At 40.9% G+C, this 22744-nt stretch overlaps 1 protein-coding gene across 2 annotated transcripts in view; it reads left to right on the forward strand.

Annotated features, from left to right (window-relative positions):
* Positions 1–4819: 4819 nt before the first annotated feature.
* The window catches only part of BTAF1 (B-TFIID TATA-box binding protein associated factor 1), a 38970-nt gene continuing 21045 nt past the window's right edge, over positions 4820–22744 (forward strand). The window contains exons 1-13 of one of the 2 annotated variants that reach the window (XR_013393234.1): positions 4820–5141; positions 13426–13549; positions 15035–15149; positions 15559–15705; positions 16775–16938; positions 17357–17493; positions 18873–18984; positions 19103–19171; positions 20374–20463; positions 20929–21024; positions 21126–21302; positions 22205–22345; positions 22474–22598. Coding sequence is in view for 1 of the 2 variants with exons in the window: in XM_028729812.2 (XP_028585645.2) it covers positions 5128–5141; positions 13426–13549; positions 15035–15149; positions 15559–15705; positions 16775–16938; positions 17357–17493; positions 18873–18984; positions 19103–19171; positions 20374–20463; positions 20929–21024; positions 21126–21302; positions 22205–22345; positions 22474–22598 (1511 nt within the window). In the remaining variant the exon portion in view is untranslated. The remainder of the gene's footprint in view (positions 5142–13425; positions 13550–15034; positions 15150–15558; positions 15706–16774; positions 16939–17356; positions 17494–18872; positions 18985–19102; positions 19172–20373; positions 20464–20928; positions 21025–21125; positions 21303–22204; positions 22346–22473; positions 22599–22744) is intronic. The other variant, XM_028729812.2, reaches the window with a different exon arrangement.

Genomic DNA, 22744 nt, shown 5'->3' on the forward strand with positions numbered 1-22744 from the left:
GCAGCATGGGGGGGGGGGAGTTGCGCCCTCCAACCAGATGGCTAGTGGGTGCACAGCTGCCCTCCCTCACAGCTGCGGGAAAAGCCGTGATGCCCCCCTCTCTGCTGCCGGACAACGGAAGTGTAGCACTCAAAACGGAAGTGCACCCCCGGAGTACGTTTGTATACCACAAAAAAAAAAAAAACCCCGCAACCTGGAACACTCATTTCCGGGCTTGAAGTGTTAGTAATCCAAAAAGTTTGTTAACTAGGCTGTTCGTAACCCAAGGTACCACTGTATTTCCTATTTTAAAAGCATGACATCAATGGAACCTACCCACTGAGAAAAATTGTAAACTTGAGGACTTGTGCTCTATTAGTATCCTGCCCATGTAATCTCAGCAGCAGGTTCCCTTCCATGTTGAATTTCAATTCCGTGTTGTATATTACAAACAGGTAAAGAAATTTCAGGCTTGAAGATAGCTGTGTAGAGTCCTCACTGTCATTGGAGGCATTCATCATTTTTCTCCTGTCATGCTTTTGGAGGATTTTTAAGTAGAGTAGTACCTTGGGTTACATATGCTTCAGGTTACATACACTTCAGGTTACAGACTCCGCTAACCCAGAAATAGTGCTTCAGGTTAAGAACTTTGCTTCAGGATGAGAACAGAAATCGTGCTCTGATGGTGCAGCAGCAGGAGGAGGCCCCATTAGCTAAAGTGGTGCTTCAGGTTAAGTACAGTTTCAGGTTAAGAACGGACCTCCAGAACGAATTAAGTACTTAACCCGAGGTACTACTATAAGCAGTATCTCAAAAAAACCAAAACTAGAATCTAGAAGCAAGATCGGTATCAAGACTACAGGACTATTTGTTTATTTTATTTTATTAAATTAAACTTTGTGTTAAAATAGGGATTTAAAAATCCTAAACCCCACCAACAAATTGCTTTGGGGACAGATTTGGGGAGGGATGGGGCAGCACAAAGCAAATTGACCCAATCTGGGGCCACAGATTGGATAGAGAGGTCCATCCACAGCCTTAGCTGCTACTCATTCCTGTGGTGGTAAGTAAGCAGGCAAGCAAGTACTTGAAGAGACTCGGGTGTTTCTTGTGAGGACAAAAAATGCCATGATTCATAAAGCTCAGTTGCTTGTGGGGGCAAACCGCTATATATCGCCTTGCCTGCAGGATTTATACTGGCTACCAATCTGCTACTTGGCCGGATTTAAGGTATTGGTACTAACATGTAAGGCTGTATAACTCAGGACCAGGTTACTTGAGAGGATGTCTTTTTTTTCTTCCAAGGGTATTTTACGAGCAGGTTTCCCACTTTATTGTCACGCTCTCAGTGTTTAAACCAGACTTGGACAAGATCAGTGTGCGTTTCATATCTGACTGGTGAATGAATTGAGATTTTCCTGATGGAAGCACAAGACTCTATCCACCACAACACACTTCCATATCATGGGCTGGAACATCCAACGAGAAGGAAAGGTCAGGAATAGTAAAATGGGAAAGGAGAAAATAGCCCACCTCTAATACAAGGCCACTGGCTATTGAGAAAGGTATGGTGGGACTAAATGGAACTAATAGTGGGTGCTGTGCAGCATGGGAGACAGCAACTAATACCACACTGCCAAAGCAATGGCACAAGCACCAAATATGGGAGTAGCAGGCATTCACTGGGTGGCACAGGCTAGTTAGAGGAAAAGCCATCCAATCTGCAAAGGAGGATGCAGCCACCGCTTCTCCCACCCTGTTTCTCCCCCAGTCCATTAATCTACACACCTTTCTCCACTGTTGGAGGAAGCAGGGCTCTCAATAGGCTGCGCAGCAGGCAGAAAGAGAAGGGTGATCAAGGCAGAAGAAGCCACAGCTGCATAGATTTGTGTTATTGTGGGGCTGTAAAAGGGCACACATGCTCTCTGGGTTGTGACCTGGCAACCCTATTTGGGGGCTTAATGCTAAATATAGCATAATGTTATTTAATCTTTAAATCTAGGCTACATATAGTATCTAGGTCCTATCTAGGTTCTGAATCAATCAAGGAACTGCCCAGGGAAACATGTTTTTAAGGTGTGTTTAGGTCACATCATTAAAATACTGTAATGAATTGCTGAAAAATGTATGACGTAAGGCAAAATTTCCAGCACAATGTAGTATGTAGTATGACCTAAATAAAGTCAATGCTACAAACTTATGTTCATAAAATCCAACAGGGCTCTATTTATGTTTTTACAGTCATAATGTAAGGGCTGTAATTTAAGTCAATTGATTTAAATGGGTCTACTCTCACTATGACTTAGTTGGAGATTGATGACTGCTGAAATTTAGGGTTGGGTGGAGTTAACATTAACCTATAAATTATTTCTCATACTTTCTATTACAGGAGATAATATTGTGTGGGCATGTTTAGGGCTTTTGTAAAAAGGACTATATTAGTCTTTAGTCTGTCTTGGTGGAGCTGATATTTCAGAGCTCACTAGAGTTTTCTAAGTGTTATTTTGGTTGAGCTGTGTAAAAAAAAAAAAGTTAAAATGTGGCCTTTTCATGATTGGTAATTATTTTTGTTGAATTTAGGCTAGTTCACAATCCTTTCAGTATCTAAAGATTGCACCTATAGAATTGTGGAATATGTGAAATTTAAGGCGATTAGTTGGTGAGAACTGATGAATGAACTAAGGATATATTCACATTCCTGTTTACTGTCCACTCACCCTGCTTCCAGTGCTGGGTTTTAATCCATGTTCACATGTTATCCAAAATACATGTCCTTTACCTGGTTCTAAAATACTTTCTGATGTGTTCTTTCTCAAACCAATTTCACACTGATTGGAGTGCTTAAGCCCTTCCTAATTCATCTCTAGCCAAGGTGTGAACGCCTCTGCATAGGGTAAAGATGGTGCATACGCAAACAGAAATTAATCTGACATTAATGAAGCCATGCTGATGTGAATAGCTGGGGGGAAAGAGCTGTAAAATTCACCAAAATAAAAGTGGTTTTGAGATGGTATTGTGAACATACCCCAAGTTATCGAAGTGGTGGGAATCTCATGTTCTTTCCCATTATAAAGATTGTTATAGCACTCAGTAATTACATGGTGTTCAAGCTTAAAAGAGGCAAGAAGAGTGCAGCTTTGTTAGCATTATCTACTGCAGAGTCTCCTTGTGATGACACCTTCTATTTCTTGCATTTTTAGATTTAAAATGTGCTCAACGCAATTCCAAAAATTTAACATTAATATATCAACTTAAAACACATTTTAACTTTTAGCTCTGCCAAGTTCTCCGCTTCCCTCCATCCATCTTCTGGTTTTCTAAGACATATCTTTATTCCACACAATTATATCATCACAATTCTACATTTTTCTAAAGTATTCAGATTTTTAAAATACAAGTAGAAAATTTCTTCTTATAAACATTGCAAGTTTTATCTCAATCCTGCTAGTGTTTTTAAATGTGTACACTGATTTTCTATAATGAAATTAATTTACACCAGTCTCTCTGGAACACTTGGTCACTCTGATTCTTCCCATCAGGTTTGCCAGTTCCAAATAGTCTATCATCTTTTTTTGCCAATCCTGTATCATTGGTATTTATTTCCATTTTTGGGCAAGTAAAGTTCTTGCTACTGTGGTGGCATACATAAATACACTAATGTCTGGTCTAATCTGGATATTTTAGCCCCTACCATTCCCAACAGGATAGCTTCGGGTTTCTTAGGAAAAGTATATTTTAACCTTTTCTTTAACTCATTATATATATTCTCCCAAAATGTTTGAACCTTATCACAAGTCCACCACATATGATAAAAATCTCCTTCTTTCTCATTACATTTCCAACATTTCCTATTTTTCATTCTGTGCATCTTAGCTAATTTAGTTGGAGTTAAGTACCATCTGTACATCAGTTTCATTGTATTTTCTTTCAAGACCATACACGCAGTGAAATTAATTCCAACATTCCATAGCCTTAACCAAGAGTCAATTTGAATATTATGCCCAATATCTTTTGCCCATTTTATCATCATCATCAAATGTGCTCAACAGTACTTTCATGAGGGTGTGTAAGTTTGTGTAGCTTCGTTACGGATTTACTTTTCCCTTCTGAAACTGACCTAAAACTGAACTCATTAGCATGATATTCTCTCGTCCAGGGGCATAGTAGCCAATTCCTTCACCATAAATAGGGCAAGAGAAAGCCAAATGTAGAACTGCCATAGTAATAGTGCAATCCTAACCATGTTTATTCAGAAGCCCTGGAGTGCAGCTCATTCCTAGGAAAGCGGGGTTAAAAGCACCACAGGTACTCAATTCCGCCCTGTAACTGAAATGGAAGCTAGAAATGCCACATGGGCATTTTCGGGGGAATAACATGCAGTAGTAACATAAGAAGAGACTGCGGGATCAGTCCAATGGCTCGTCTAGTCCAGCAACCTGTTCTCACAGCGGCCAACCAAATGCCTGTGGGAAACCTGCAAGCAAGAACAGGGGACAACAGACCTATTTCTCCAGGAACTAGCACATTCACCGCTTTATTTTCCAAGTTAAGTTTATTTTCGGAGAAACCGGAAGAGTGGGGGGGAGGATATATTATTTCCCTTTATTCCGCGGATGGGAAACCGCTAAAACTACCGAGTCTTCCTTTCACCACCACCCCCATCCGGTTGGGCGAATGGTACTGCCCCGTAAGCATGGCCGCCGCCGCCTCCTCCTCAGCAGGCTCCGCGAACTCCTCTCCGGCCCCTGCTTGTCCCCTCCCCCGCACTTCTCTTCAGAGGACGCTTCCCATTGGCTGCGGTCTGGCGTCCATGCCAATCAGGAAGCGGCTTCCATGGAGGAAGGGAATAAATACAAGATGGCTGCTCATATAAAACCAGGCGTCGGGCTTCTCCCTGGTGATGGGAGAATAGAGGCTTTAATCCGCGCGGGTGGAGTTTCTGGTCGCTACTGCTCGTACAGGCGGCCGAAGGGAGGAGGGGGGCTCGAGCCGCCGCGGGCCGAAGCCTCGCCTAGTCGCCATCCCGCCCTCGGGCCGCGCCGCGCTTCCCGGAGGCCCAGGCCGGGGCCCTGTCCCCGCTCCTTCCTGCCAGCAGCGCGGTGGCTCCCTGCCTGCTCAGCCGGGCCTTAGCTCCGTCTCTCCTTCGCCATGGCCGTCTCCAGGTCGGTGTGAGGTGGTGGGGGGAGGAGTGGGCTGAGGGGGCAGGCGGTCTCCTAAGAGGGTTCCCGCCTCGTTCTTCGTTTAATTGCTCTTTCCTCGGGTTCGTATAGTAGCCCGGGATATCGGCAGGCGCCTGCCTTTCTTACTCCGGAGGGACGCCTCGTGGGGAGGTGGCTGCTCATGGAGTCGTGGTAGGCAGGCACCCCCCCTCACGCTTTTACTGTTGCTATTATTTATTGAATTTATATACCGCACTATACCCGGGATTCTACAAGCTTTGTGGAGTCTAGAAGCAAGGATGAGTGCAGGCGAAAGGAGCTTAGGCCCTGCACACACACATACACACACCCTAAAGTTAGGGACTCCCGAAGCTTTAAGGGGGTCGGTGGGTGGTAGGTGTCAAACTTCATTTCAGCGTAACTTTAAGTGAGTTTGAATAAAGGGCCGTGGAGAAATCTGATGAGACACACACATACAATTATGGTTTCTGGCTAAACGAAAATGAATGAGAAGTCCTCAAGGCTGTTAGAGTTTCCCTTTCTGAATGTGTGTGCCTGTCTATGCATGATGTGTGTGCACGGAGGCCTCCACTGTATACGAAGAAGCTGTGCATCATGCCCTTTCCAGTGTTTGAGCATCCTGGTGCATGAGGTCCCCACATCGTAAAGATGCTTTCACTGTAGTCCTAAACCAAATTAGGAACCTAGAAGCTGTTAACTTGTGGCCCATTATGTTCATTTGATCAGTGTTTTATTTATCATGAGTTTTCTTCTGGTTATTCTTTCTGTTAAGCAGCAGTGCTGTTACCTTTCTTCATGAAAAGCCTGATTTGAAAAACTTCTAGGAAATTGTCATATCCATCTAGTTGAGTATTGCCTACACCAGGGATGCAGAATATGTGGACTTTCAGCTGTCACTGGACTAGAGTTCATATTATCCCCAAATCTTGGCCATGCTGTCTGGGACTGATGATGTTGGACTACGACCAACACTGGGGGCAGGCACAGAATCTGTGTCTTTAGACTAATGACTGGTAGAAGCTCTCCAGGGTTTCAGACAGCCCTATTTGGAAATGGGTATTCCAGGCATTGAACCTGGGAACTGCATGTAAACCATGTGCTCTGCCTCTGTTATAGCCCTCACCGTTTTTCTGATCATGTAAATTAAAACCTAGGTGCCTTGTGTTACACTGGCTTGGCAATAACTAGTGAGCTTCTGCCAGCAGTTATTTACATAATTGTCTTGCTGTAGCTTGTGATGATACTTCTTGTTGTTTAGTCGTGTCCGACTCTTCATGACCCCATGAACCAGAGCACGCCAGGCACTCCTGTCTTCCACTGCCTCCCGCAGTTTGGTTAAACTCATGCTGGTAGCTTCGAGAACACTGTCCAACCATCTCGTCCTCTGTCGCCCCCTTCTCCTTGTGCCCTCAATCTTTCCCAGCATCAGGATCTTTTCCAGGGAGTCTTCTCTTCTCATGAGGTGGCCAAAGTATTGGAGCCTCAGCTTCACGATCTGTCCTTCCAGTGAGCACTCAGGGCTGATTTCCTTAAGAATGGATACGTTTGATCTTCTTGCAGCCCATGGGACTCTCAAGAGTCTCCTCCAGCACCATAATTCAAAAGCATCAATTCTTCGGTGATCAGCCTTCTTTATGGTCCAGCTCTCACTTCCATACATCACTACTGGGAAAACCATAGCTTTAACTATACGGACCTTTGCTGGCAAGGTGATGTCTCTGCTTTTTAAGATGCTTTATAGAATCATATAACTGGAGAGTTGGAAGGGACCACAAGAGTAACCTAGTCCAACCCCCAGCAATGTAGCAATTGCAGCTAAAGAATCACCAAGAGATGGCCAATCAACCACTGTTTTTACAGTCAGAAAGTTCTTCCTAGGTGGAATTTCCTTTCTTGTAAATTGAATCCATTGGTTCAGGTCCTAGCTTCTGGAGCATCAGAAAACAAGCTTGTTCCATCTTGCATGCGGCAGCTGTTCAGATCTTTGAAGATGGCTATCGTATCTTTTGTCTTTTCTCCAGGTTCAACATACCCAACTCCCTCAACTGTTCCTCTTAAAACTTGGCTTGCAGAACCTTGATCCTCTTAGTCACCCTCCTCTGCAAGCATCCCAGCTTGTCAATATCCTTCTTAAATTGTGGTGCCTGGAACTGGACACAGTACTCTAGGTAGGGTCTGACCAAAGCAGAATAGAATGGTACTGTTACTTCCCTTGATCTGGACACTATACTTCTGTTGATGCAGCCTAGAATACCATTAGCTTTTTTTACTGCTTCATCACACTCATTTTAAGCTTGTGTTCTGCTAGACTCCTAGATCCTTTTCACATAGCTCTCTAATAGAGCGTATGTTTTGCACGGAAAAGCAGCTTCATTTAAAGGAGTGTTTTTCAACTTTAGGTCCCTAGATATCACATTATTAAGTTGTGGTTTAGTTATATACCATTTTTTGGCTCAAGGGCCACCTCAAGCTGTGAGCAGCATATTAATACCAAAGGGTACAGTAAAAATACAATAGAAAACAATAGAAAATCACCAAATGTCCACCAATCACCTTGAGCTCATTATCACAGAGCAGCTCCCCAGCATTCTAGCTCTGCTGTTGGACTACAGTCCTCATCATCCCCAGCCAACTTAGCGAGTGGTAAGTGGGGGGATGGTTGAAAGGATCTTTAGTAGCAAGTTGACAAAAGTCACTGGATATTTCAAATGTCTACTGCTAATTTATATTTGATTTTTTCCTGTGAACCATCCTGAGATCTTGTGATAAAGGGCGGTATATACATCTAATAAATAATAAAATATTCATTAAATTTAGATCTTGCCCTCCCCCCCCAAGGGTCCCCAAGGTAATATCAGCATAAACAAAATAATACAGTGGTACATCAGGTTACATACGCTTCAAGTTACATACGCTTCAAGTTACATACGCTTCAAGTTACAGACTCCGCTAACCCAGAAATAATACCTCGGGTTAAGAACTTTGCTTCAGGATGAGAACAGAAATTGTGCTCCAGTAGCGCAGCGGCAGCAGGAGGCCCCATTAGCTAAAGTGGTGCTTCAAGTTAAGAACAGTTTCAGGTTAAGAACAGACCTCCGGAACGAATTAAGTACTTAACCTGAGGTACCACTGTATGCAGTAATTGTCTGTCATGAAATTCCAATGTCTAGCTATCTGTATTCCCTTCCAGGGGCCTGCACAAACACAAACTTCTTCAAATTCCACCTCAGTTTGGCAAATGAAGGTCTACCAGATCTCTCCCAGGAGAGAGTTCTAGAGCAGGATGCCACCACAAGGAAAGCCCTCTCTTGCATTCCCATCCTCCTTGCCATCCATGGTGGTTTCACTATGAGAAGGGTCTCACACCCTGGTTATATACATTGTGACTCAGGACATATAGAGAATAGTATTTTTTCAAGTACTTGTGTCTCAAGTCGTAAAGGGCTTTGTACACTAGTACCAGCATCCCGAATTAGGCCTGGTACTGTGCTTTCACTGGCATTCAGTACAGTGCTTTCAAAATTGGGAGTGATGTACAATACTCTAGCAGCTGAACTCCCACATTCTGCACCAGCTGCACCTTCCAGATTGTTTTAAAGAGCAGCCCCACATAGAGCACATTGCAGTAATCTGTATGGGAGGTTATTGGAACATGGATCACTGAGGTCTAATTAAATTGTTCTAAGAAAGGCCATAGCTTGGCCAAGACACAATTGAAGTACGAAATAGTGGGCCCAAATAGTCATCTCAGGTCAAGGCAGTTTGTTTGTTTTCCCTACTTTCTGTAACCTGCCAGTAAGGGTCATTTGCAAATTAGAAGATGATAGGTCTGAGTTAATCATGATATTCTTAACATTTTAAAGCAGGCATGGGAGCCTTTGGGCCTCCAGATATTGCTGAACTGCAACTCCCATCGTCCCTGACAATTAGCCATACTGGCTTGGTCTGATGGGAGTTGTAGTCCAACGACATTAGGAAGTCCATGGATTCCCAGTTTTAAAGCCACGATTTCCTGAAGTGGTTGTACATGTTTTATACAAACATTAATGTTCACTAGCAGCTAAAGAAAAATAGTCCCTTCTCATTTGAAAGGTTGAATTGATTGTTCTGCGTCTTTTGCCCTAAGACATAAACCACTATCTTGTGCTGTTAGAAAATGAATGAGAGAAAAAATTAAGCTATATAAGATTTTTATTGGCTTAGTTATGAAGCACCTACAATTTTGTAAACAACAATAGGTCTGGGAAAGTGGTGTAGGAGTTTGAGCAATTAAACATCCAAAGACGACAGGAAACTATGAAGTAGGGAACCTTGTGGTCAAAGTGATACAAAAATAGAAACTGATGAATAAAATTGACGTCTTTGCCAAACAAAAAAAATCTAGCAGTTGTCTATGGACCTTGTTGATGGATTTTCCATCTCTTTCTGTTAGTAATCACAGGCATAAAAGAGTTTCCCCCTGTCTAAATGATGGCTCATATGTACCTCATACTGTACATGAAGATGCTATTTTAAAAAAAAGCTGCAATTGTAGCATGAAATCACAAAGTAGCCACATCTTGATACAAATACTTCAACTCATCCCTGCAAGTGTTGCATAAAGCACAAATTTTACATACCATGCAGAGAGAAACAAAAGTTTCCAGCACAGAAACTACTGCCAACAGTTGCTGAGTAGCCAAACATGGTGCCCCAATAACAGCAGCATTCTTGGGTATAACGAGACCCCCTTCAGCAATTATCATTGTAGCTTGAAATTGAACCATTGGATTAATTTAATTACATCCCCATGTAAGGCCAATTAAAGCCATTCTGACACCTGGCAATAAAAAAATCGAAAGGGTGAGCCTCTGTGTGGCTTGTACCTAGTTATTCTTAAAATGACAGGTCCACACTGTCACTTGGTCTAATGAAAATATTCAGAGACTTCGTTGGGAGTTTTTAAAAAGGTCTTATGTTACTTTTGTTAGGCTTTTAGATGGAGGGAACAGTGTTACTGTAAAAGGAAATAGTAAGACTTTAAAATGGAGCAAAAATGCAAGAGACAACTAAAATGTATTGTGGTTCAGCAAAAAATATTGGTTCTTACATGTGTGTTAAATAGTTTTATTTTTTCTTGTAGTTATCTAGAAAATACTTTGACTGGTGGTTGTCAACAAACTCATTAATTGCAAACATTGTTTTGTTAACTGTGGTCCAGAATGGGTAGACTTCGAAGAAAGCACTCACTGTGCCTTTTTGTGGTATAGGTGGGTTTTTGTTCTAGTCTATTCTATACATAGTAACACTATTTCACTAGAATTTTGCTTAACTTTATTATTTAATTTTCCAAATTAGTAGATTATCTGGATTTCTTGGTAAAAGTATTTAAAATGGTTTCACTATTGACATATTCATTCTGTTCCACTAGGAGCCATATTGAGAAAACCAAGGGTCAAAAATATGTTAATTATGAATAGCAGTGTGTTCTTGAACTCTGCTTTAAGTAGGACTTGGTATTGTGGGAGCCCAAATCCACTGATTTGTATCTGTTCTTCCCATGCCTGGAACAAAGATCATTGTCTTGGTTCTTGTTTCCCATTCTGTGTCCTGCTTCCTCTTGCTCAAGGACACCCTGAAACTGACTATGCCCAAATGCCTTGTGTGTGAAGTGATAGTGGATGGGAGTGGGAGGCAGGATATGGGAGCGGGAGGTAGGATAGATAGTTATCAAGTCTGTGATGGAATTGGTATTAATGGAAGAGCCTGAGTGCCCTCTCCCATGTGTCTCTACTCAGTCTTCTGGGAAAATCCTGTAATTTCATTGATGTATCACGCATAGAGATGTAAAAATTTCTATAATTTTTAAGCCATAAGGAAAAACATTTCCCCAAGTCCCCCCCCCCCCGAAATAACCAATTTTGGGGAAATTGAAATATAAACAGTACCATTTAAAATTGAAATATAAACAGTACCATTTAAAATTGAAATATAAACAGTAACCATTTAAAATCAGGAAGAACTGGTTAAGTAACAGAAGAGTAGCAGTAAATGGGACAGTCTTTCTCTGATGGAGGGCTGTATGAAGTAGAGTTTTCCAACGATTGGTATTGGGACCTGTTCTTATTGATTTCTTCATAAATGAGGTGAGCAGTGGGGCAGCAAAGTTTGCTGATGATACTTAATAGTTCAGGGTGATTAAAACAAAAAGGGATTGCATGTTGAAGCAGAAAAATATTTTCACATATGCACTCACAGGGTCTGAACTGGCAGTGACTGACCAGGAATGAGATCTTGGGATCATAATGTATAGCTTGATGAATGCATTGACCCAGTGTGAGGCAGCTGTGAAAAAGGCAAATTCCATGCTGGAGACTATTAAGAAAGGAACTGAAAATAAAATACCATCATGCTGTTATACAACTGTATGGTGAAACCAATTTGGAAGTACTATGTACAGTTCTGGTCACTTCATCTCAACAATGATATTGTAGAGTTGGAAAAGTTTCAGAACAGGGCAACAAAATGATCCAGGGGGTGGAAGAAAGGTTGCAAGCATTTGGAGCTTCTTAGTTTGGAGAAAAGTCAAGTAAGTGTGGCGTGATTGAAGTATGTTAAATTAAGCATTGTAGAGGGACTGGATAGAGAAAAGTTTTTCTTCCTCTCAAGTTACACTAGAACTCAGGGATATCAGTTGAGGCTCAGTGTTGGAAGATTCAGGACATCCATGGAGGTTAAGGCTATCAGTGGCTACTAATCCTGATAGATGTGTTCTACCTCCTCTGTCAGAGGCTGCACTCTTCTTCTAAACACCAGTTGCTGGAAACCACAGGAGGGGAGAGTGTTCTTGCACTCAAGAGTCGCTCTTTTGGGCTTCCCATAGGCATCTGGTTGGCTAGATTAGTCCTACACAAGTTTACTCAGAATGCCCATTTTGTTTAGCGGCACTTAGTTCCACTAAAAGGAAGATTGAGGCCTTGAAACGATAGCACTTTACATTACAGTCCTGTGCATGTCTATTCAGAAGTAATTAGTATTGAATTCAGTGGGGCTTATATTCCCAGACACTTCTGAATAGACATGCATAGGATTGTACTGTTTGGTAGCAGTGTGACAAGCATTTGAGGAATAGATGAAAAGGTCATCCACAAGGGAGGGGGCAACTCAAAAGGACATCAGATGCAGGGCACTTGCTTCTGGTATCTCAAAACTAGTTCACAACTCACCCGATGGAGACAACAATTCATAAGAAAGCAAAGGCCTTGTGTGATCTTCTCATGAAGGTTGCAGCACTTTCTAGTTGCAGAAATACAGGTTAATTTGTGTATTGCATATGTCTACAGTATGGATAGGAGTTCTCAATCTCTATTCCTGTAATTGTTGCACAGTGAGGACTCCTGTACATGGCAGAATGTTTCTTCTGACATGGGCCTACATGGATCCTGAGATAATTGTTGGGGACCCTTATCTGAGTATCCCCGCCAGCAGAAACTTGGAGAGTAGCAGCAAGGAAGAGGCTTTTCAGTCACCCTGAACACACACAAGTTAAATGTGCATATGTTGCAGGCTGTACTTAGTTATAAGTATTTTAAGTTAAGTAGTCCATCACTGAGCCAACATCTGCTCAAGCAGCCATATAGCATAAGTCCTATGCTAAAAATGACTATAAAGTAAGTTTACTACATAGTAAAAAAGAAGTGAGAATCAGCTTACAAATAGAGGCAGAGAGAAGATGCAACAAACCTGGTAACCACAACTTGCTTTACAAAGTAGTATACTGGGTAGTTTGCTTTGGGCAGATTGTGAAGTTCTTTGTGCAGTATTTCAGTTCACACTGTCAAGTATAATGAGTAAAAATGTTCAGAGACAGCATACCTTGTTTGAAGTCAACCTGATGTTAAAGATCTGGATGTCTGTATGGTTACATTTCACTGTGACAGAAATGTGACTGAATCTGAATTGTTAGTCTAGTCCAGGGGCAGTCAACCTGGTCCCTACCGCCCACTAGTGGGCGTTTCAGGATTCCAGGTGGGCGGGGGTTCTACGGCACATGTTACTGCAGCACTGGTGGGCGGTAAGGAAATTTTACCATCAAGAAAGATGCATTAGTGGGCAGTAGGTATAAAAAGGTTTACTACCCCTGATCTAGTCCCATGGTATTTAAACTTTTTTAATATAGTCAGTGCAATGCACTGTAATTAGTCATGTGATCTTTAGAACATAGGCTGCCTCAAAATTTGCAGATACATCTTTTAAATATTTATTTTCATTTTGTCATCCATACTAGGCTTGATCGTCTCTTTATCTTACTGGACACTGGCACAACGCCAGTCACAAGGAAAGCAGCTGCACAACAACTTGGGGAGGTTGTGAAACTTCATCCACATGAACTACATAATCTCTTAGCCAAAGTAAGCATTTTGTTGAATATTTGATAATGTTGGAGCCAGGATTAGGCAGAACAGGGGGAGGGGCACCACCATGGACTTGGTAACCCCACAGCTGCTGTGTACCAGGATGAGGGGGCAGAAGTTGCTCAGGTTCACCTCTGGGACTGCTAGATTGATTCTGCCAATACACCAACACCTTCCTGACCTTGCTGCCACCCTGCACTCCCCCCCCCATACTGGTGTATGGCAACGGCATCAGTGCTGGAAAGCCTGTTCTGCAGTAGCACCACTCTCCATTAGCCTCTTATGGTTGGAGGTATTCCTTGTCATCAAAATGAGCCAAATGTGAATTTCTGTAACCTTAAATACCTGGTGATGGTGGAAGGCCTTAAGTTAGAATCAGTTGAATAATACCGAAATACATTTAATTGTGTATTTTGTTAATTTACTTGATAGAACACTTTAGATAGCATATAAGTCTGTGTTAGAATTCTGTATTTACAGGGCAATCCTGTATATGTCTGCTGTGAATAAAGTTTTAGTAATGTAGCTTATTCCCAAGTGTGTGGGTGTATGATTGCGGCTTTAATTGATAAAGCCTCTCTGCATAGTTGCTGTTTCTTATGATACTAGTCGTAAAACACTTTATTAGGGAAGATCATTACTGAAAATCCACAGAATTTACTGTCTAATTTTTTGTGGAACACGGTCATTGATTTCCTCCATGGCATTTTTATAAAAATGACAGAAGTAAGTTGGACATATTGCAGACTTCTTGTAAATGGGCTGTCCAGCTTCTGTGCCACCCTTGCTTCTGTCCTGTGATAGGTTAAGGAAGAGACTTAACATTGTCAGTTTCTGATAATCACAAGTGGCTAGAGTGCTATTGTACTCTGTTCCTGCTTTTGGACTTGGAGGGGTCTAGTTGGCCACTGTAACAACAGGATGCTAGACTAAAGGGGCCACTGGCTGATCCAGCAGATTCTTAAGTTCTTACTGAATATCCTCTGTAGAAACAGATGGTTTCAGGAAGAGCTGAGATGCAGAGAGCCTCATGCTGTTGAGCTATTTTTGAGTAAAAATAGCTATTAAATCCTTAAATTTGTTAATCTAGTGTTCTGTGTAAGTAGCAACCCTATGGATTTCTGGAAGAAAAGAGAACTATGTCAAAAGTGTCCACATTTTTCTAAAAAAAGCTAGTTGAACCAGACCATTGCTTAACATGTATATATATCAAAAAGTGTGTGTGTGTGTAGGCATTTATAAACTACTAATTTTTTTAAAAAAAATCAAATGATATATAACAGAAGTAAACTTGATAGGCTATTGGGATGTAAAGATAATGGTGATCTGCGTTTGATGACCTTCTATTTCAATGACTAGCTTTTAATCAATCATACTTTATAAGCTCTAGAGTGTTGTCCAGAATATTTGGTGGCTGCTGAATTTAATTACATCTGTTTGGAAACAAAGAGCATAATGAATGCATTTTTGAACTTCTTAAAGGTATTGATACACTTAAGGAGTACAAACTGGGATACCCGCATTGCAGCTGGACAAGCTGTGGAAGCAATAGTGAAAAATGTACCAGAATGGAACCCAACTCCACGACCAAAGCAAGGTGATCCCAAGAGAACTAAAAGTATTACTGTGAAGTGGGCTGGGGAAACCCAGCCAGATGGGTGGGGTATAAATAATAACTTATTATTATTATTATTATTATTATTATTATTATTATTATTATATAAGTACATTTTTGTTAAACCTTGTGTGCAGCCATCTTTCTAAACCTGCTTTGCAACATTGTATGTTTGGTTATTAACAACAACAAAAAAGTCATAATGGAACACAATTTCCCCCTCTCTACTGTAAAGTACTTTATGTGGCTGTTACCTATTCTTTCACTTTGCTTAGACATGTGTAAAGCTTCAACCCGTTAGTGAAACGACATTGAATGGCAGTTGTATATTTTTGAACCAGTTACTTCAGCACTAATCTCATTCTAAGTTTTTTTGTTAACCTTTACCTAGAACATGGCTGCGAAAGTCCAGTGGAAGAATCCTCTGCCTCTGATCGGTTGCGTTTTGACCGATTTGATATCTGCCGACTTCTAAAGCATGGTGCTTCTCTTCTTGGGTCTGCTGGTGCAGAATTCGAGGTTCAAGATGACACATCTGGTACTTGCTCCTTTAATACATTAACTGTGCCACATACTTCAGCTACATTGTTTTCATTGTGTCACCTTTCGTTATCTCAAATCATTAAAAATATTTTATAGTCTCTGCATTTTTGTGATTAAATATGTCTACTCAGGTTTTACAACTGATATATCAGATTTATGAAATAGAATCTGTTTATTTAACTACATTAGATACAATGGTGCAGTTCAGATGCAATGCTAAACCAAAGCATGTCTTAGCATGAATAAGCAAACAGATGGAGAGAAGATCACACCCACTGTATTCCTCTCGGACCTGCTGTTGCCATGGTACTAGAGGGTAAACAGTGGTTTGGCTTTGCACTACAGCCAAACCTGAGCTCATGACAAACCATAAGCCTGGGTTAGTTCATATAATACTAAGCCAAGCCATGGGTAGCCCACCTGTAGCAGGACTAATGGAGGAGAGCAGCAATAACAATATTCACTCTGGGAAATCACACATTTGCATTGGCTAAGTGTTAGATGCGAATTGTATCACTCGTTCCACATTTGGTAGCTAAGTCCATGAAAGAATTCACACAGTATCATTGTGAGGTGTGGGTGATACCCAACCAAGTCATATTAAGATCTGAAATGTCTAAAATTGGAGATCTTCCTATATTCTTATGGCTCTTGCACTGTTTCTCAGTTTGGTCCCAGAATTATTGCTCATGTGTTTTTAGTTTATAAGCCATACCTATAAAAACAATCTGAACTGTTGAAAATGTCTATATAGCAGCACTTCTAAAGAAGTAGAAATTTACCTCTTAAACCATGTTGCAGATGGCAATAGCAAAAATGAAATATTTTAAATAGCATATTAATATATAAATGTGCATTTTTATGTCTAAACCAAACTTTCTATACTAGTCAAGATGACACATACTTCAGACACAAAGCGTGGCAGTGAAGAGTATATATTGAAAGAAGCAGAGAAATAGAAGTTATTCTTCAGTAAATGTTCTGCTTCTAGATTTAAAATGTGCTTAGTGCTTTCATGTTAGTAAAGGATAAGCATGAGATTAAAGACTGTTTTACTTTTTAAGGTGAAGTTGATCCCAAAGAGAGAATAGCACGACAGAGGAAGCTGCTCCAGAAGAAGCTTGGCCTTGATATGGGGGCTGCCATTGGAATGAACACAGAAGACCTGTTCAATGATGAGGATTTGGACTACACTCCTACTTCATCATTTTTTGTTCACAAACAATCTGTAGGTAAAATTTCAGACTGTTTGACTGCAAAGACTCGATATAGCATTGTAAACAATTAAGTTTCAAATACTATGCTTGTCGTAACTTCAACTTTAGAAAAATATATCACACAGTAATTGACGGAGGATGATATTGAAAGTTTTAGGTGAGGGGGGAGATCTGTCCTCCTTTAAATTTCAGATAGAAGCTACTTTTACTTACCCAAAGTGGTCCTGAATTTCCAGTTGTTACCACTTCAGCCGTACATGCCCCGTGTTGCACTCCCCAAAGAATCCCGTGCTCCTCAGAAGTGATGCTGGGTACAAGAGGCTACAGAAAGGAGGCAGCTGCATGAATAACATTTTGTGTGAGTGGAACTCAAATCATGTTTATGTGGATCTAAGCCAGAGTAACCATTGAACCGTTGTATCTTTCCAGACTCTTCAAGCTGCTGAGTTGATTGATTCAGAATTTCGAGCTGGTATGAGTAGCAGGCAGAAAAATAAGGCTAAAAGAATGGCCAAGTTGTTTGCGAAGCAGAAGTCTAGAGATGCGGTAGAAACCAATGAGAAGAGGTACTGTATCAATTTGAACTTACCATTATAATAGGACACAGGTGGCACTGTGGTCTAAACCACAGAGCCTAGGGCTTGCCGATCAGAAGGTCAGCGGTTCAAATCCCCGCAACGGGGTGAGCTCCCGTTGCTCGGTCCTTTCTCCTGCCAACCTAGCAGTTTGAAAGCACGTCAAAGTGCAAGTAGATAAATAGGTACCGCTCTGGCGGGAAGGTAAACGGCGTTTCTGTGCACTGCTGTGGTTCGCCAGAAGCGGCTTAGTCATGCTGGCCACATGACCTGAAAGCTGTACGCTGGCTCCCTTGGCCAATAAAGCAAGATGAGCGCCGCAACCCCACAGTTGTCCACGACTGGACCTAACGGTCAGGGGTCCCTTTACCTTTACCTTTACCATTATAATAAAATATTTTAAAACAGCCGTCTTCAACCCTGATACCTTCCAGATGTTTTCGACTAGAGTTCCCATCAGCCCCAGCCAGAAAGACCTATTTTCATGGATAATTGAAGTTGTAGTCCAAAACAATCAAGAGGGCACCAAGCTTGGAAGACTGATTTACAAAAGTACATCAGTATAGACATACTACAACACTCTCCCTCTATTTCTCAATTTCTGGAGTGAATGCCATTGATTATGGGGCCAAAACAGCACTTTCTGTGTGTACAAGGAAGGTATCTACAAGCTTGAGGAAACCCTAAGGTTTGCGCGAGTACAAAAACCCTAAAACAGCCCCAAGATGGCAGAACATTCTTAATAGCCACAGAATGCTGATATGACAGGCGGAGGAATGGAGTATCCTGGGAAAGTTGCCTAGCTGAAATCCTGAAAGAGTACTCTACAGTGCAACAAGATGTCTTGTTAGTTCCTTTTCAGTACTCCCAGTGCCATGTGTATATCTTGAACCTTGTCATTCCATTCCATTCTATTCCATTCCATTCCATTGCAAGATTGGTTGGTTAGATAGATATAGATAAGACTGTTTTCCATCTAACTTACATTAATCGTGCATGTCCTGCATCCTTTACATTAAAGAGGATGTATCCCTTTGTTTCTGTCTATGATTTATAGCTATCCTAGCAGCTGCCTACAAGTTAATAATGGCATTTTTTATTTCATGTAGTAAAATAATACCAAGGAATCTAGTGATAAATCAAAGCCAATCTTTTTTCTTATATTTTCCAATATAATACTGTTAAGTTTCTGATTTGGAAGCATTCCCATTCAATATATTTGCACCTGCATGCCCAAATTTTCCAATAGTTGCTCTGTGAGGAGTCTTAGACACTTTCATTTAAAATCGTCAATCTTTAAATGCTAATAGTGAGTACAGTAACTTATGTGACAAGCAACTGACACTTAAACATTTCACTGTTCTTTCTAGCAATGATAGCACCGATGGTGAGCCTGATGAAAAGAGAAGAAAAATTGCAAATGTTATCATCAGTCAACCTGCAACTGACTCCAGACTTTTGGTAGAGAATATGCCAGAAGAGGTAGAGTATACCCTCATCAAAATTTGAATTGACAGCAAAATCCAACCTCAATAACTTTGTCCAGTGATTCAGTTGGTGACAGTGGTAATAGTCCATGTTATTTATGTCTCACTTTTAGACCAACGAATGGCCTCTGGAGAGTTTTTGTGAAGAAGTGTGCAATGATCTCTTTAACCCATCATGGGAGGTAAAAAATAATAATTTATCTTCAGTTATATTGGGTTGAAAAGAATAGACACTTTCAAGATTGAGTTTGGGACAGTTCTTCTAATCATTTTGTTTCCAATTTATAAGTTATTTGTATTGACACTAACGAATAGTTCAGACCATACCATTAAGTCAGTTCTATTCATTCTGTGCACTTCTAACCATTTTAAGGTAACTTGACATTCAAGACCACTGATGCCCTTTTCATGCATTGGATACAGTGGGACAATTGTGTAGGCTTTAGTACAGAGATGGGGGGACCTTTGCCCCCTCAAGCTCTACATTCCCTTCAGGGTGAAATGGACCATGGCATATCAAGGTCTGTGTGCTTTGAATGCAGGCAGGTCCCACTATCCAAATGCTCGTTACACAAAAAATCACTTGCCCAAACATGAGTTATTAGTACCCAACCTCACTATAAAAGGTAAAGGGGACCCCTGACCACTAGGTCCAGTCGTGGCCGACTCTGGGGTTGCTGCACTCATATTGCTTTATTGGCCGAGGGAGCCGGCGTACAGCTTCCGGGTCATGTGGCCAGCATGACTAAGCCGCTTCTGGCGAACCAGAGCAGCGCACGGAAAAGCCGTTTACCTTCCCGCCGGAGCGGTACCTATTTATCTACTTGCACTTTGACGTGCTTTCGAACTGCTAGGTTGGCAGGACAACCTCACTATACACACCACCAATTCAGTTATCCAAACAGCCAGACCTGTGTGTAGTACTGTAAGCAAATAAGCAGTTTAACGAGGCTTACTTTTTGTGCTCTGTGGGAGGTGTTTTCCAGAACCATCTGAGAGAGGAGGAAGTGGGGGAGACTGAACAAATAAGAGAGCATTTTTTCCTTCCTGGTTTGTCTTTTGCAAGATTTCAGAGGGTTTTCATAAATTGTTTCATCATTTTGGGATCAAAATTCTGTGGTTGGGAACACATTAGAAATTTCCCCATAGGAATCAATGGAAATTGTCAAGAAACGATTTTCTGAGAATGCATTGTTTGGATAATGAGACCTTCGTGTATGTAAATAAATCTTGTGTCATGAAACCTCTTCTTAAACTGCTAGAAACTTAATCTGCTTTGTGTAATTTCGTTGTCCCCGAGAGGCGGCAATGACAATAAAGATATTATTATTATTATTATTATTATTATTATTATTATTATTATTATTATTATTATTATGTTTAGATTCGGCATGGTGCAGGTGTTGGACTAAGAGAGGTACTGAAAGCTCATGGAAAAAGTGGGGGTAAAATTGGAGACAGCACTATAGAAGAGGTAAGGTCAAGATGCAAACCTTGATAATTCATTGTGGGCATTTGTACATTCAGCTGTAGTGCAGAGTTCTCAGCTGTTCTTTTGTTATAAAAATAATGAAGTGTGGAGAGAGGTTGCTGCAGAAAGCACTGTCATTTCCTGGCACCATCATTATCTACTTTTTGGCACCAGGCAAAAATGTTTGTTTGTTTTTAATATGCTAGCTTTTGGACCTTCATTTTGAGAGTTTTGGGTTTATCTTGGCTCTTCCTTGCCTTTTTTTTTTTTGTAGGGTGGGTTATATTAGACCTGCCTTTTGTTTGTTTTAAATTTTTATTGTGTTCGTTCTGGTTTTTATATTTAATTTTAATGTTGGAACTATATAGTAAGTCACTTTTAGTTAACTTTTTGTCAGGAAGCGACTAAAAATGTAAGTAATAATCTTGAATATTTCACCTTTTCAAAATTTACCTTTTTTCTAAACAGATGACTCAACAACACCAAGACTGGCTGGAAGACTTGGCTATCAGGCTTCTTTGTGTGTTTGCATTAGACAGATTTGGTGATTTTGTTTCAGATGAAGTAAGTATCAAACTTTGACGCCTTACTTTGCATATGGGGCTCAATTTTCTGATGCCTTTGTTTTATTACGCTGGGTGTGTTTATTTCCCTTTAAACCTTAGGTTGTGGCACCAGTACGAGAGACTTGTGCTCAGACTTTGGGCGTAGTGTTGAAGTACATGAACGAGAGTGGAGTTCATAAAACTGTTGCCATCTTGCTAAAATTACTGGCACAGGAGCAGTGGGAAGTGAGACATGGTGGCCTGCTGGGGATAAAGTATGCTTTGGCAGTGCGTCAGGTAATTGGTTTTAAATCTTCAAGGTGCTATTGTTTCTTCTTTGGTTTCAAAGTCTTGGCTGCTGTATAAAGTGGCATTGTGCCAACATGTGCAATGTGTATGTGAATATCTCTACTGAGCGGTTTTGTGGGCCTTTCCTGCCCTGATCAGTACCCACCAGGAGGATGGAGTTTGTTTTGGCTTAGAAATGTGTTCTTTGATGATAAGACTAGGTAATGCTTCCTTCGTTGTTAATAATAATAATAATAATAATAATAATAATAATAATAATAATGGAACTTGCAGCGTAGTGTTGGTGTATACTTCACCCCTTAAGACAGAAATAGAAAGGTTCCCCACTTTGAGAGGTGGGCAGAAAAACGTTCCTTTATTGTTTCCCACATGCACATCTCCCGGATACTTACTAATAGGATGTTAGGAACTCCAGCAGGCCAATGCTCCCTCCCCTCTTTCTTTTTATCCAGCTGTCACCCTAACATACCATGTCCCAACCGTAGATATTATTCATAGACTCACACAGTCTGCCTGAGCTTTGGCCCCTTGGTCTCTCCTTGTTGAGCTCAAATTTCCATCAGAATTCTCTTGCTCCTGGAAGTTTGCAGGTATTTGTCACCCTGTTCTGTTCTGTTTTGTTGTTTTCTTAGTGTTCTCATGACTTGCATACTTCTGTGTACCTAGAGAATATTGTGTGTATGTTGAAACTATTACCTTATATTTTGAGTGACTCCATTTCAGACTGATAGACACTCAGCTTACTTGTGTCTGCTGTTAGGCAGAATGATGCTAAATTACCTCAAGTGAAAATAGCCTATGTGTGCTTGAAAAGGAACAGTCATCCTGCCTAAAGGCTTAGAATTTGCTTTGACCGTTGATCTTCAGCTTAAGGATTCTTGCTTTTGCAGGACTTAATTGATACTTTATTGCCTAAAGTATTGCCTGCAATAACTGAAGGCCTGCAAGACTTGGATGATGACGTTAGAGCTGTTGCTGCAGCATCTTTAGTACCAGTTGTGGAAAGCCTTGTGCATCTTCAGCCACAGAATGTAAGTGGAGCACACTGACACTTAAATGTTTTGTTACCCTTCTGAAGGAAAAACCAAGTCTTAGGAATCCATGTTTTATGAAACCCTCTTCCCCTCATGTATTTTTCATCTCTGTGTCTATAATCTAGGTTCCCTTTATTCTTAATGTACTTTGGGATGCACTCCTGGAACTAGACGATCTAACAGCTTCCACAAATAGCATTATGACCCTTCTTTCATCCCTTTTGACGTATTCTCAGGTCCGAAAATGCAGGTAATTTAATTCTTTTCACAATTTTAATTTTTATGTAAAAATACACTGTTTTCAAAATACCTTGTCTTAATAATATATAGAATGAATTCTACTTGTCAGCATACCTACACAGCAGCACTGATTTTGCTTTATAAATTTATATGAAG

Source organism: Podarcis muralis, chromosome 6 (assembly GCF_964188315.1).
Source record: "Podarcis muralis chromosome 6, rPodMur119.hap1.1, whole genome shotgun sequence".
Classification (NCBI taxonomy): domain Eukaryota; kingdom Metazoa; phylum Chordata; class Lepidosauria; order Squamata; family Lacertidae; genus Podarcis; species Podarcis muralis.